At 36.1% G+C, this 15712-nt stretch overlaps 1 protein-coding gene across 1 annotated transcript in view; it reads right to left on the bottom strand.

Annotated features, from left to right (window-relative positions):
• Positions 1-3026: 3026 nt before the first annotated feature.
• The window catches only part of TRUB1 (TruB pseudouridine synthase family member 1), a 38079-nt gene continuing 25393 nt past the window's right edge, over positions 3027-15712 (bottom strand). Inside the window, exons 5-8 of the mRNA XM_040486563.1 lie at positions 9992-10064; positions 8496-8635; positions 6371-6427; positions 3027-5613 (exon numbers count right to left, since the gene is read on the bottom strand). Coding sequence (XP_040342497.1) covers positions 5354-5613; positions 6371-6427; positions 8496-8635; positions 9992-10064 — 530 coding nt within the window. The 3' untranslated portion in view covers positions 3027-5353. The remainder of the gene's footprint in view (positions 5614-6370; positions 6428-8495; positions 8636-9991; positions 10065-15712) is intronic.

The raw sequence follows: 15712 nt of genomic DNA, 5'->3' as shown, positions 1-15712 counted from the left end.
CATGCACAGGGGAGGGGCAGAGAGAGAGAGGGAGACACAGAATCGGAAACAGGCTCCAGGCTCTGAGCCATCAGCCCAGAGCCCGACGCGGGGCTCGAACTCACGGACCGCGAGATCGTGACCTGGCTGAAGTTGGACGCTTAACTGACTGCGCCACCCAGGTGCCCCACTAAGACATCTTTTAAAAGAGGCAGAAGTAGCAAGCCAAAATTGAGATAGAATGAGTAATAGATAATGGAATACTAAAAAAAACCCAAAGCTGAAAGCTAATAAGTGCCCATCATTCAGTACAATGAATAAAGGGCGGTATATTCACACAATGGAATACTAAACAATAAGGAGAATAAATAGCCTACAACCATAGGCAACCAGATGGCAGAATCTCACAAATGTAATTTTGAGCAAAAGAAGCCAGACATCAGGTAAGAATGCAAATTGGTGCAGCCACTCTGGAAAATAGTGTGGAGGGTCCTCAAAAAATTAAAAATAGAACTACCCTACAACCCACCAATTGCACTACTAGGTATTTATCCAAAGGATACAGGTGTACTGTTTTGAAGGGGCACAAGCACCCCAATGTTTATAGCACTGCTATCAACAATAGCCAAAGTATGGAAAGAGCCCAAATGTCCATCAATGGATGAATGGATAAAGAAGATGTGGTATCTATATACAATGGAGTATTACTTGGCAAGCAAAAAGAATGAAATCTTGCCATTTGCAACAACATGGATGGAACTAGAGTGTATTATGCTAAGCAAAATAAGTCAGAGAAAGACAAATACATGACTTCACTCATGAGGAATTTAAGATACAAAACAGATGAACATAAGGGAAGGGAAGCAAAAATAATACAAAAACGGAGGGGGACAAAACAGAAGAGACTCTTAAATATAGAGAACAAACAGAGGGTTTCTGGAGGGGTTGTGGGAGGGGGGATGGGCTAAAATGGGTAAAGGGCGTTACGGAATCTACTCCTGAAATCATTGTTGCACAATATGCTAACTTGGAAGTAAATTAAAAAACACATATAAAAAGCCAGACATCAGAGTATATATTGCATGCTTCTGTATATATAAAGCACAAAAGAAAATTAATAATTTATAATGTTAGAAGTGATTACCCTTGGTGGTAGGTTGGGGGTCAGTGGCTAGTGACTGGAAGAGAACTTCAGGCGGCTTCTGGTGGGCTAGTAATGTTCAGTTTCTTGATTTGGTCGCCGGTTACACGTGTGTTTGCCTTGTGAAAATTCATCAGGCTATACATTTATGATATGTGCTATTTTTTGTATATTTTCAGCGAAAGTAAAAATACTATTTAAGCTGTATTCAAATATATATATTTAAACTAAAATCTGATGAAAGAACAAGACGGCACACAAGAGGGATTTTGAAAAAAAAGATATTCTAGAAATTTTCTAAAAATACAATGATCCTTAAAATGAATATATTGTTAAGCAGTAAACTGAAATAGCAGAAGGGATTCATTACGTGCAAAAGATTCAAGGAAATTCCCCATGCTACAGCACAGAGGGCAGAGAGAGAAAATATGAAAGAGTAATTAGACACCTAAAACAAAATGAGAAGATGGGACGTAAATCTAATACAACTGGATGGAAGAGATGCACTATTCAAAGTGACAAAGGAAGAGAATTTAATGAACAACACAAATTCAGGTTATGAGTTTCTGAACAGAAGAAATACACATTTATTTTGTACTCAGAAGCCTACTATTTTAGAGATGGAAAAGTTTTTAGAGATGGACAGGTCCACCCCCTTTGTTTCAAAGATAAGAAAACTGGGGCCCTGAAAGATTGATTTGCCTGGATCAAAAAGCTGATTAATAATAGTGGAGACAGAAACTATCTTAATGTTATATTTTAAGAGTCATGGGTAAGAAGAACAAAATAGTAAATTCTGACTTCAACTTTCCTGCTGGTATCACCATGTATAATAGCAATCTGAAATATTCCTGTTCATCAAGAGAATTGAACTCAAGTTGAAAATATGAGGCATTATTGATTCAAATGCCATGTAGTAAGTGTTTAACAAATGATACTTAATGATTAGGCCAGGCTAGGGCTGCCCACACATACTGTAAGGAAATAGTGTCGGGACAAGTCTTCTAAAGATTTGACTACAAGGCCATCATAATGATTTCAATACATAAGCTATCTATTATATTTTCTCTTTAAATTCTTTTCAACATTTTAGAGTGCCTTTTCAATGACATTTTCTCTATTATATACATAATGACAGAAGGTAAATTACTTTCTTCCTTTGAAATAGAACTCACAATCTAAATGAACCTCTAAGTGCCCATTTTAAGTCTGACACAAATTTCAAACTGGTCAGAGAAGTATAAAATGCACTGAAGACCTGATATATAAAGCACTATTTTTTTTTTTTTACAAAATTAATCATTTCTGATGATGGATCAGTAGCTTGTATTAATTCAAGTATTTAAGAGGAAAAGATCTAGTCAGCATAAGAAAATGTGAGCTTAGCCCTTATTCAAATTTTATGATTTTGAATTAGAAAATCTGTATTATTTTAATGCTCATAAATTTCAAAATCATACATAAAATAATCCTATGACCACCTGTGATGACTTTTAAGACGAAAATATTTTTCAGAAATACAAAAAAATCTGAAGTGTAGAAAGTAATTTGGTATGTTCCAGGTTGAAACATTTTCAGGAAGAAGTTCTTACAAGTAAAACAACTTTACCATGTCATTAAATTTAGAACTACATAATGAAAAAAACAAAACAATCAGTACTTAAATTCATTTTCTCCTGAGAGTCTAGTATTTATCGATGAGTTTGGAACTTTTCAGAGATTTTTTATCAGTTTCAGCTGTGTATGAGTTAAAATACTTTAAAGTTAAAATAATTTTAACTATTCATATATTCATATATTCATAAATCTGACCACTATAAGAGGGGAACAGTTATTAACATTCGTAAATCTAGTTAGCAAAAATGAAAAATGAAATGAAAATTAAAAAGACAACAGGCCACGAAAATACTTGCTGCCAAGTATTTACTGCAGAAATAACTCATACAAATGTATAAAGAAACCATTAAGACATTTACTTATATAAATGAACAAAGTATACAAAAAAGTCACACAAAAGCAAATTAAGAGCAGTTTTGAACTCTTATACTTACTACCTTAGCAACAACATATAAAACATCCACCCAAAGCTGTAAACTTTTAATGAACAGAGATACTTAAATGGCGCCAGTGTAAAATGTTATAACTCTTTGGGAAGCAATAGGGCAAACATACGAAGAGCCATAAAAGTGTTCTTACTCTGCCAATAATCCCACTCCCAGGAATCGATCCTAGTAAAACTGAAAACAACTTCAGAGTTCAAGAATTACGATAATGGTTTAAGTAAACTGAATATGAAGTGATATGATTAAAATAATAATTATCAAAAGTAAATACAAAGCATCTCAGAACATGAAATGAAATAATAGTCGATTAGAAAATATAGGTGTCTTAAGACTGTAATTATGTAAACCAAAAAAGGGAAAATGGTAATACAAAATTAAAGTTCTGAAGTCCCTGCGTCAGGATGGTGAGGATTGTGGGTAATTTTTCTATTTGGCAAAATTTTCTTCAATGTTTTCAATATTAAGAAAAAGATACATAATCTCTACTCTTCTCCACCAGTAAATTTATACATGGCAATTTTTAAGTTGAGAAATAGAGAAATGCCCCAACTGTTTCCTAAAACCTAAATTTTCCTCTATTTGGACCTTAACTGGCAAAGCCTGACGACCTATCACCTGGGCCACCCCAGCAGACAGAGGCGGACTCCACTTCTGAGTGGGACAAACTGCGGGGCACAAGATAAGTTGTAAACTTACAAATTTGTGTGTTTGGTATTTTATGTTAATGCATTGAGATAGCAAACTCTTTTCCTTACAGTTTTGTGTGTCAGAATTACTTTTAATATTTTCATTTAAGATACCTTGCCAATGTGATAAAACGCTCCATATATAAAAAGCTATATATGCTTTATAAATTTTCGTACTGAATTTATATTCAGTTAACTACAAATAAAATCCCATGACTTTACAGATTTAAAATTTTTGGAGATTGCAAACAGGCAACTACTTTTAAAAGAGAGGCAATCCATAAAAATCTAGAAACATCTGATTTATGAAATTTTAAACTATTCTTCCTTTAGAATCTGAATAAACGAAGCAGAATTTGGACATTTCTAAAGACTGGCCACATAATATATTGCTTTCCCATAATAAAAATATGAAGGACTCGTTATATGTGAAATGTACCATTTTGTGACTACATTTTCAAAATTATGTTAAAAAAGGGTTAGGGAACTTTCAGTAAGCTATTTGAATGAAAATGTTGGAGAATAGCTTTTAAAATATTTAGAGCAGAAGGGATTAGCTAGACATGTATGGCAGCTATCTCGACGTCTATAAATATAATTTGAAAGAGCAAACTAAAGAAAAAAAAACAGTATCACAGGGATTAATGCCCTGTAGAGGTATAAATAAATACTAAAAAATAGACAAAAGAAATTTTAAACTGAAGATGATTTCCTTGGCTTACTTTTTAAAAAATGCTATTCAGTAACTTGGTACAGGGCAGTTGATTGTACGGATGAAATCATCAGGAAAAGATCACGTAGCTGCCAAATATAAGCCACGGGGCTGTCCTTTGCGCTCATGGTAGACGTGAATTTAACTAAATATTTAGTCTTCTTACATTCTGTTAGTGGTAGCAGCAACAATTTGGTTTATTTACAAATATTTATTATAAAAGTTTATTCATTTCCAAGAGCTAAACAAACATAGCTATTACCAGGTTAAGTACAAGTCTTGTCAAATAAATGTTAATAACTGTAAGCTCCAAAATGTAAGTTAAATAATGGTCTTTTCAAACATAAGAACTTCAATATAATAGAGCCACTAGGAAGCCAAAATAAAGTCAAAGTCAAAGTTGCATTCAGTCTTGTGACACCAAAGAAACATATAGCTTGTATTTCTTTTTCTTTGATTAGAAAAAGACTCTGAAGAAAGATCAAAATCAGAAGGTTGATTTTCCTGAATCCAACTGAACAACATAACATCCTAAAACAACATTTCACAGTGAGGCAAAGAACTGAATAAGTCACTGCAAAGCTATTTATAATGTAGAGCAGATAAATTGTACACCACGGAAACTGTCAATGATGGACATTTTTCTTCATGCGAAAAAAAAATCATGCGGGAAGAAAAAAAGAAACAGTTGTTCATCTCTTGCATGTAGCTTGCCATTCTGTACACAGGACTCAAATGTCAACCAAGAAATGACGACAACCCCAAGCCAATCTTAAGAGGCCTTAATTATATCCTCTTCTCCCTTTGTCTCATTTAGGGTTATATATTCACAGCTCAAAACTTGTTCATTAGACTCCTCAGGTTTTGACTTTTTAAGTGCCAGCTCTGCCGGGAGAAGAGACGAGCAATGTTCCAGAGACTGGGCGATGTCATCAATTGTCCACTTGTCTTCAGGAAGGGCATGCTCTTCTAGTGTAAACGGCCCCTGCTTGGTTCGGGTCAGCTCTAGGACGTTGGCACAGGAAGACAGTTCTACGGCAACAAAAGGCGAAAAGAAAATCCACAGGGTCAACGATTCAGTAGTCCACAGTCATCACAATTTTTCAAATGACAGAACACCTCGGGATTCCAACCTCTCAAAAGCACCCCAAATGTAAAACTGTAATAAGCTAATAAGAACCAAGAGCCTTGACAAATGACGAAGTAGCAAAATGGTATTTAGTAACTCACCTTATAAACTGCTTCAAAGGCCACAAGGAACTTACACAGACTTTTCTTACTTAACCGTGAAGCAAGCCCAGGAGGGAACTATTAATCTCATCTGCAGATGAGGTAACCTGACCTGTCCGGTGCCACAACCGCCAGGAAACGGCAGGGCCAGGACTGCAACTTTCTAGCTGTTTGTAGGACTATGCCTTCCAGTTTCTAAAGAAAATGTTACTTGCGTCAATGGAAGTAACTTGTAGACGGATCCATCTTTTTATCTTATCCCATTGGAGTTAGAATCTTTCATACTCGCAATTATGTTGGCTCTTGCCTTCATTATCCCCATCTTCATTTTCTGCTCCTCTCTCTCTCTTTGTCTCCTGTTGTTACAAGCATCTCACTGCAGCTGCTGATGCCGATAATTGTATGCCATAAACCTACAACGCTTTTGAAGCTGAAGGCAGCGAGGGTACAGTTCCCTAAGGCCGGCACTCAGAGATTGGAAAAATAGAAAATTCCCTCTTCCCATCAAAAGCGAGTATTACTCTCTAAATGATAATTCATAATTCATCTTTATGCTTACCTTTGCCAATGTCACTGACCAAGCTTCTGATATAAAAACCTCCTCCACATTCAACATCTGGAATGTTAACAGTGACATGGTAAATTGCTAACCTCCCATGAAATCCACTTGACATAGAAATGATGCCCCTAAACAAATGTAAAAATGCACTATGCAAACAATCGAGTGATAAAATATTTATGTGCTAAAACATAAATTATTCATCCAATAGCATATGTGTTTGTGAGATTGAAAAGTCAGAGCGTGGAGAGAGCAAACAGCAGAAACTCATGAACACATTTTTAAAAAACTGGCAAGTCACACCACGTAATTCCTTTAGCCTTGTTCCTTTAATAGGTTTTAAATAGTGAGGAGTCTCAGCTTTGATATTATGAGCTGGACGCTTAAAAAAACATTTTCAGATTTTTACACCTTTTCCATTTTGTCGGTTTTAAATAGGTGGGACATCTCAGCTTCGCTATCAGAAACTGTAGATTTTTAAGATATTGTCAGATGGGTACACTCAAAAAATACAACAAAAACCCCGTATCAGGGATGGTAATTATGTTTGGGAAAATATACTACATGGAGAGCTCAGTCTATGTAACTGTTCTCTTGGAAATATTCCTAAAGAAGTCATAAAATAACTAAAATTACACAATGTTCCAGAGTGACTGCATATGTAAACATCTTCACAGTAGATTATGTGCTTATTGGTTAAGAGCAGGGCTCCGGATTATTTTCATTCGTCCACAAGACATCCTGAATTTCCACACAAAGAACTACATTCCTGGTGCTTATAGTCTTATCCTACAAAGAAAGCCACTTGAGGGAATTAATCAAAACTCACTACCTGGGGATTTTCTTTTTTCTTCCCCATCGGCTCAAGGTTGGGGACCACAGCTGAGATTAAAAAACGAGCACGAGGATCAAAGTAGGTATATAATCACTCTTGCACTACATTTGACGTTGGTGAAAAGACAACTCTTCTGGCCTATTACAAAATAAGTGAACATAATAACTATTTACAACTAAAATGCAATCAGAAAAATTCAAGCTTCTCCCCCTTTCATAGATAATATCTACCGTGCCGACCCAGCTGCTTTGTTTTCATGGAATGAGGTATTTTTTAGTATGTTTTTCTCATTATTTGTCAAATATTTTAGAATCAGGAAACTAAAGAAGTGACTTCATTTTTTCAACTGTACAAAAACCACATTCTATAGGAACTTAATACACCTTAAATAGTATGTCAAAGCAATAGAATATAGGGAAAAAAAAGTTTTGGGAAATTATTTCTCAAGGGAATCCTAGTTAGTAGTCACTGTGAAATTAAGAGCAGGTTCAGTTTAAGGAAGCCTGAGAATTCAGAAGAACCACAGCTTTCAATTCTTCACAGCTCATAGATGTTCGTGGCTTCAGCTACTACTTTCTGCAACTAAGAGATCATCAAATTCCCGAACAATAGAGACAAACGTTTTGGTTTTTAAATTTATTTCAAATATAAATTGTAGATACTTTCAAATTGATAACCTGAATTAAAATGTACCCCATGTGTAATCAAACACTTGTGCCTTACCCATTGTCTCCATATTGTCAAGATCTTTAGCAGTAACTTGCAGGTAACAAAGAAGGGGGAGAAATAATGACTCTATCCTTAGAATTTCTTGTCCAAAAACTAAAAATGCTTTGTTTTAAAGGACAAATTAAATTTTAAAGCTGAATGTAAACTACCAGGTACTAGCCAAAATGGGGGAACAACCATCCATAATAGAGTAAAAACACAAGATATAAAATTTTGAAAGTGTATATCCCTTATCTACTCTTTGCCATTAGAGATCGAAGGTATGTTTATTTCCAACTTTATAATATAATAGGTATATTACAATGTAGAGATATTTATATTATTATATATAAGATAATAAGAAAAGCATTTAGAAAAGCATTTCTGAACTTCCATGTAGCTATCAGTATGTTCGTCAAATGTGTTTTCGAAAAGGTATTAACAAATCCTAACCTTACCTAAATTCAAGTTTAAAAAAATCTCCAATATCCTAGGGATCCATTAAACTACACGAAAGCAGCTGAATGCAAGATAAAAGTACACGTAACTAACTACACATGATTTCAAGTCTTTCCACCTTACCTAATGTGAAAAATGGTGGCTGGAATTTCTGAAGGGAGAGACTGTACACCGTAACTGGCCTGGCAGGTTTCGCTTCTACTATTTCACCTCTCTTCATCAAGGTTGAAAGTCTCTGTCCGTCTTTCTTTAATGCAGAATAGCTTGCAAGATGAGGGAGAGAGACAGGGCGTGAAGGAGAGAGAAAAGGTTAAGAAAGAATGAGAGAGCATAACTCCAGATTACAGCATGGAAAGAAAGGATGACGAGCGGCACTTAAATGGAAAATCTCTCTAACAGGCGGACTTCTTTTTTCCTTCCAATCTGCTCCGTGATGGTGCCAGGGATGGAATTCCTAAATATCTTTGAAGCGAAAGCTTAATCTGGTACCCAATGAGCAATATTGTCAATTTTACCCTTCCACCTTCTCTGTGGAGGTGGTCTATACAAATGTTTGTTCATTGGTCCGGGTTCTGGGTCAAGGACACTGTGACAAGGCCTCTGGTCACAATGGTCTCAACTATGTTTCCTTGAAACAATTTCCATTACAATAATATTCATTTTCACATACGAGTTGTCAAAACATTTCAAAATGCAAAGAAGCAGATAATCTACTTAACAGATCTTAGCTTTGTGTGATAAAATTTTATTAGACTACGAAATCCTTGGAACAGTCCCGGGAAGAAATTTCTAAAACTGCTCTTAAATTAAACATACTTATATTTTATTTATAACAATAATGATCAAAAATAACATTTATCCATATCCTAAAAAATTTTTTAAACTTTCATTTGAAGCAAAATTATGAAGACCCATTTCCCTGTTAGATATTTCAGAGTTCTTGAAAAAAAAATCAAGATTTTAAAATAAAAAGTACTAAATGCTAAAAGAACTGTCAGTAACTTTGCCTGACACATAACGACATAGCCATTTTTTAAAATAAAAAGCAATTTGCTTGAAATGGTAATGTGCACAAAAAATATGGTTAAGTGGTAAATCAATATTCTTATACTTTTAATAAATTGTAACTTTCATCTGTCTCATTTGTTGCTGAGAATTGTGAAGCGTAGGATTCTGGGCCCACAGGAAATGGTCCCGATGCCTGAACAAAAGTAGCCACTGGACTACAAATCACAGCTCTGACAGCAGCACTGGACAAGACCGGGCCCCTCGCAGCAGTTCGGGGAAAACTGACCTCTCTGCGCTCCAGACCTGCCCTGAGGCGTGTGGGTGCAAATCACAGAAGCCCATCAGCACTGGAACGGCATGGATGTCAAGCCGTGGCAGCATCCAGGGCCAGAGGAGACGGCATCGCGCCGCCCCAGAGAGTGCCGGAAGCTCTGCAAGCTGCCTAAGTCAGGCCCACCTCTACTGGAGCAGATGCTGTGTCGGATCAAAACGTGCTTCACCATACACAGAAGGAAGCCGTTTTGTTTGTTTGGTTTTTTTCTCATTAAAGTGATGTTAAACACTGAAAAATAAAAATTAAACATTTCTTCAAATTCAGTAAGTGAACTTACAGGGGAGGTACCTGCATTATATTCCCAGTAAATTTCTGCAGAATGCCTTCAATATCTTCTTGTGTTATTTTATCTGCCAAAAAATGAAAAAGGTAACAAACAACTACAGATTATGTGCTATTTTCACAGCATTGAACGCTCTGAAATTTCAATTAATTTTTAAAAAAATTTTTTTAATGTTTATTTATTTTTGAGAGAGAGAGAGAGAGAGAGAGAGAGACAGAGCACGAGCAGGGAAGGGGCAGAGAGAGGGGGAGACACAGAATCTGAAGCAGGCTCCAGGCTCTGAGCTGTCAGCACAGAGCCCGACGCAGCTCAAACCCACAAGCTATGAGCTTATAAGCTGAGCCGAAGTCAGGTGCTTAACTGAGCCACTCAGGAGCCCCTCAATTAAAAATTTTCTATCAACACATATTTGTAGGCCAAATTCTACCTTGTTGAGATGAATAAAATACACATTAATGAGATAAGAGGGGGAGAAAGTCTTATACTGTCTAATATTAAGACTAAATTTCCTTTGCTTCAATTTTTTCTCCAATAAATGACTCCATCATCTTATATGCATTTAGCTGGTGCTTACTATAGCCTTTAGAAAAGCTAAGAAAAATGGCGCATTAGCTATAGAAAAGGTACCACAGCATTAAAAAATGAGGGGATCGGAAAACAAGTAGAAAAATTCATATAAGTTTTTTTTTAAATAACTGAAGTATAATTGGCATACAATGCTAATATTAGCTTCAGGTGTGCAATGCAGCGATCTGACATATACATTACGCAGTGCTCACCACGGCAAGTGGTAATGAGCAAAATAGGTGAAGGGTATTAAGAAATACAAGCTTCCAGTTATGAAATAAGTAAATTATGGGAATGAAATGTACAGCATAGAGAATATAGTCAATAATACTGTGGTAACTTCGTATCATGACAGATGGTAAGCATTGTTGTGCACCTGAAACTAATGTAACACTGAATGTCAACTAAAAAATCAATTTAAAAGTTAATTTAAAAAATTAAAAAAAAAAAAATGCTTAAGTTATCTAAGTTTCTCCAGGCATCAAATACTATAAATAATGTACACAGTATTGAAGATTATTTTTTTCAAGATTTAAAAAAAAAAAAATTTTTTTTAATGTTTATTTTTGAGAGAGAGAGAGACAGAGACAGAGACAGCATGAGTGGGGGAGGGGCAGAGAGAGAGAGGGAGAACACAGAATCGGAAACAGGCTTCAGGCTCTGCGCTGTCAGCACAGAGCCCGAAGCGGGGCTCGAACCCAAGAACTGCAAGATCATGACCTGAGCTGAAGTCGGATGCTTAACTGACTGAGTCACCCAGGTGCCCCCAGCATTGAAGATTATTAAGTAGCAACCACATCAAAAACTTTACCTGCTAGTTCTACGGTGGCATAAAACTGACACACTTACATTCAGTTCTGTCCCCAAGAAAACTTGTATTTGTCTCCTTCCCTCCTTTCACTGTTTTTGGAATTTCTCTGTTCTTTTTCATCAAACACTCTTAGGAGTCTGACTTTTGCCTCAAAATAAGCCAGTGCGAAAAGACAATATACACAGCAAGGATACCATGATTATTAAGCATTTTTTAACAATGATTTTAGAAAATTTGAATGAAGACATACAAGTTTTCGGTATGTTACTTAATCATGTTTCCAGCCTTTAATACTCTTTCACACAAAATATCAACTGTATTAACTATAAAATATTATTACTATAATATTAAAGTATAGTTCTATAATTTTAACAAATGAAAACTATAACACATTGAAACTCAGTATTTGGGACTTTCGTATTTATAGATGACTATGTATATTTCATATTCAATAATTATAGAAATAGTCTATAACTTGTTTAGGTCACAGTCAATGGGAAGAAATTACAGCGCTTCTTTTTCACTTTGTAGGACGTTTATTTCAACTTTTTATTCTAATACATAGTTACATTTGATTTTACCAAATAACATTAAGCAAAACCTAATTAATGTGCCTTGAATTATCACTGTATCACCGGAAAAAAAATTAAACAACAGCATGGAATACTGTGTCCAGGTTTCAATATCAACACAGCGAGACAGTCTTAACCTCGGTGTGACCTTGAGTCTCAAGTTAAACAAAAGACCAGAATCTACTAGACTCACACAGAGAAGAGCCACAGAACTCAAAAGAATTTCTCCAACACCTAACAGTCCAAAAAGACAGTTCTCAGATGGATATTCTGTTCATCCTGTTTTTCAAACAGATGTAGCTCATGATAGGATAAGGATTTTTCCATGAGAAATTTTTGCTCTACCGCAACATTAAAACAATTACTGGTGCCACCTTAGTGATGCAACGCTTTCAAATCTAGGCAGCCAATGCTACCACCAAGCACGGCTGCTGAAGAAATGTCACTGCTGATACCACTGCAGAGCAATTGCAACGTACTGTTAAGTTCATGGCTTAGCCACACATCTTCAAAATAAGACTAAATGAAACTGAAACGGCTCTCTACTTCTGCTAGGCTGGCCTCTTTCCTAACATTCCTCTGAATGTATACTCCTTTTCCTGCTTCAGTTGTTGTCTTTTACTCATACTCCCCAACATAAGATGACAAGACGTGTTCTTTGTCATTACTTCTGCCAGGGTCTCTTTCTCTGACTTAACATCTCAGGCATTTTAGGTTTGTGCTGTTCATTCTGCAATTAACCATACACAATTTGTAAATGTTACCTACTATACATAGGCAGGTATTATGTCACCAATTAAATTCCAAGGCCCTTAAAGGCAAAGGCAGCTTTTCTTCTTATATAAGGTACACAATTACAGTGGCACTCAAGACATTCTTGCTGAATCAGCTGAGGAATAATAGAATCTCCAGGTCAAAAGGACATTTAAAAGTCACCCAGGCCAATGATTCTTCTGAAGTTTGAATCACCAGACAGAAGGTCTATGCAGCAAGTTGTTTTACAATAAAGGTGAATATACTATTTTAGAATAAGTATTTTTTTATCATATGATTATTATGTTCACTACGTGAGTATGTAGTAAAGCATGCTGGCTATCTCTAAATCTTGCCATTAGTCCAATCCAAATAATAATTATTAAGAATAAAGACTCTACCTCCAAAGGATTTAAAAAGAAATGGAGAATAAAATCTCTAAAGCAATTATATCCAATAACTATCCAAGAAATACATTTGGTAAAAGAAGATGGGTATGATAAAAGTGTCATAGGACTTGGGTAATTATTCTTTGTTTAGAATCATCAATGTGCCAGCAGTATTCATTTGAAATTAATATATTTTTTTAATGTTTATTTTTGAGACAGATACAGAGCATGAGCAGGAGAGGGGCAGAGAGAGAGAGAGGGAGACACTGAATCCGAAGCAGGCACCAGGCTCTGAGCTGTCAGCACAGAGCCTGAAGCAGGGCTCAAACTCACAAACTGTGAGATCATGACTTGAGCTGATGTCCGACACTTAATCAACTGAGCCACTTACGTACCCCTGAAATTAATATTTTTAATTTTTTTTTTGAGAGAGAGATAGTGAGCAAGTGGGGGAGGGGCAGAGAGAGAATCCCAAGCAGGCCCCACGCTGGGCATGAAGCCCCATGTCGGGCTTGATCCCACCATTGTGAGATCATGATCATGAGCCAATATCAAGAGTCAGACACTTAAACAACCTAGCCACCCAGGTGCCCCTGAAATTAATTTTAAAAAGTCATTCTCAGAAAATTAATATATGTGAGATCATATCACATATTATTTGCTTAAAATCTGTTGACTCTACCCGTGAACTTACAACATAATAGTCGACACTTAACTGAACTATGGATTTAAAAACAATATTCAACCATGACAGAGTAACTGTTACTGGATAAGTCCTACCACTATAAACTGTTTAATTGGGAAAATACATAATACACAATTGTTTTCAAACCTTAGACAACAGACAGCTAGGACTATCATCCCTGAGAGAAGAGAAAGAAACAGGCAGGGCCTTTCTGAGGATCACTTGTTTTGCTTGGAGGTACTTTCTGAACTGTGATGTAAGGAAGGGAATCCCAAAAGAGCACTGTAATCTTGCTACTGGAGGCGGCTAGACAGACCTGAGCAGGAGGGGAGAAAGGACGATGGCAGGTAGGAAGCTGCCAGGGACTACCCAGTCTCCGCCCAGACACCGCATCATCTCGCGTAGACCAAGCTCTTTTGCTACCTTTCTGGAGTGTACTCTCCCTTTGCTAAATAAAACCTTTGTTTAATTCTCTACGGAGTCTCTCGACTGAATTCTTTCCTTCAAGAAGACAAGAACCAAGGAATTTTACAATCCACCAGCCAGTAACAATCTCACTGAATAAAAATCAGAATTTGGGGAAGCAGCAGCAGCTGGAATTTGGGAGAACCAAACAGAGAAGGAGATGTCTACAGGGGTCCACTTGAGCCCAGCTCAATTCCAAGCTGCACATAAGACAGACGCCAGAAAATTAACCAAAGAACTGCCACCAAAGCTCTTGCAAGCTCTTATAAGGTTGGATGAATTCCAACCATCCAGAAGGAAGAAACTTGGCTGAACACACAGGGAATGTGACAGGGACCCCAGAGAAGCCGTGTCTGAGGAGTAGAACTAATGGAGACCTGGAAAAATGTACTTTAGATCCACACTAACAAGGAATCTATACAAAAGTGACTCAAATTAGTGAGGTTAGCAAGGGAAAATGACATAAGACCAATATTTAAAAATTAACTCCATTTCTCTATACTAAGAATGAACTATCAGGGGCACCTGGGTGGCTCAGTCGGTTGGGCGGCCGACTTCGGCTCAGGTCATGACCTCGCGGTCTGTGAGTTCGAGCCCCGTGTCGGGCTCTGTGCTGACAGCTCAGAGCCTGGAGCCTGTTTCAGATTCTGTGTCTCCCTCTCGCTGACCCTCCCCTGTTCATGCTCTGTCTCTCTCTGTCTCAAAAATAAATAAAACGTTAAATAAAAATTAAAAAAAAAAAAAAGAATGAACTATCACAAACAAATTTTTAAAATTCAACTTATAATAGCATTCAAAAATATGGAGTATTTAGGGATTTCATATACAAAAGAAATGAAAGATCTACATACTAAAAACTACAAAAATATGTCTGATATCATTTCAAAATAAAAAGGTCATAAAGGAATGTTATAAACAACTCTAGACTAGTAAGTTTGAAAATTTAGGTGAAATGGACAAATTCCTAGGGAAAACATTATCTAGAATGGCACAAGAAATAAAAAAATACTAAATTTTATATTTAGAAAAGAAATCTAATCCATGATTAAAACCTTCCTAACAAAGAAAACCCCAAATGTCTACCAATAAATTCTACTAAACGTTTGAAAAAGAAATGATGCCAACCTTACACAAATTCTAGAGAATAAGAGAATACCAACCCCCCCAACCTATTTTATGAAGTCAGCATAACTGATATTAAAACCAGTCAAGGACATTAACAGGAAGGAAAAACAGAAGGTAATCTCATTCATAGACAAAAATGCAAAAATCCTAAACTAAATATTAGCAAACTAAATCCAACAATTTATATAAAGGATAACAGATCATGATCAATTTGGGCTTACTCTAGAAATGTAAAGTTAGTTTAATATTTGAGTAAGGAGAAAAATCAACGGCTAAAGAAAAAGTATTTGATAAAATTCAATGTGTGCTCATGATATAAAAAATAAATAAAACAGTTGGGGTGCCTAA

Source organism: Herpailurus yagouaroundi, unplaced genomic scaffold (genome assembly GCF_014898765.1).
Source record: "Herpailurus yagouaroundi ecotype Mexico unplaced genomic scaffold, PumYag 163, whole genome shotgun sequence".
Lineage (NCBI taxonomy): Eukaryota > Metazoa > Chordata > Mammalia > Carnivora > Felidae > Herpailurus > Herpailurus yagouaroundi.
The sequence above is the reverse complement of the archived record's forward strand: the minus strand, read 5'-3'. Positions and strand labels throughout refer to the sequence as shown.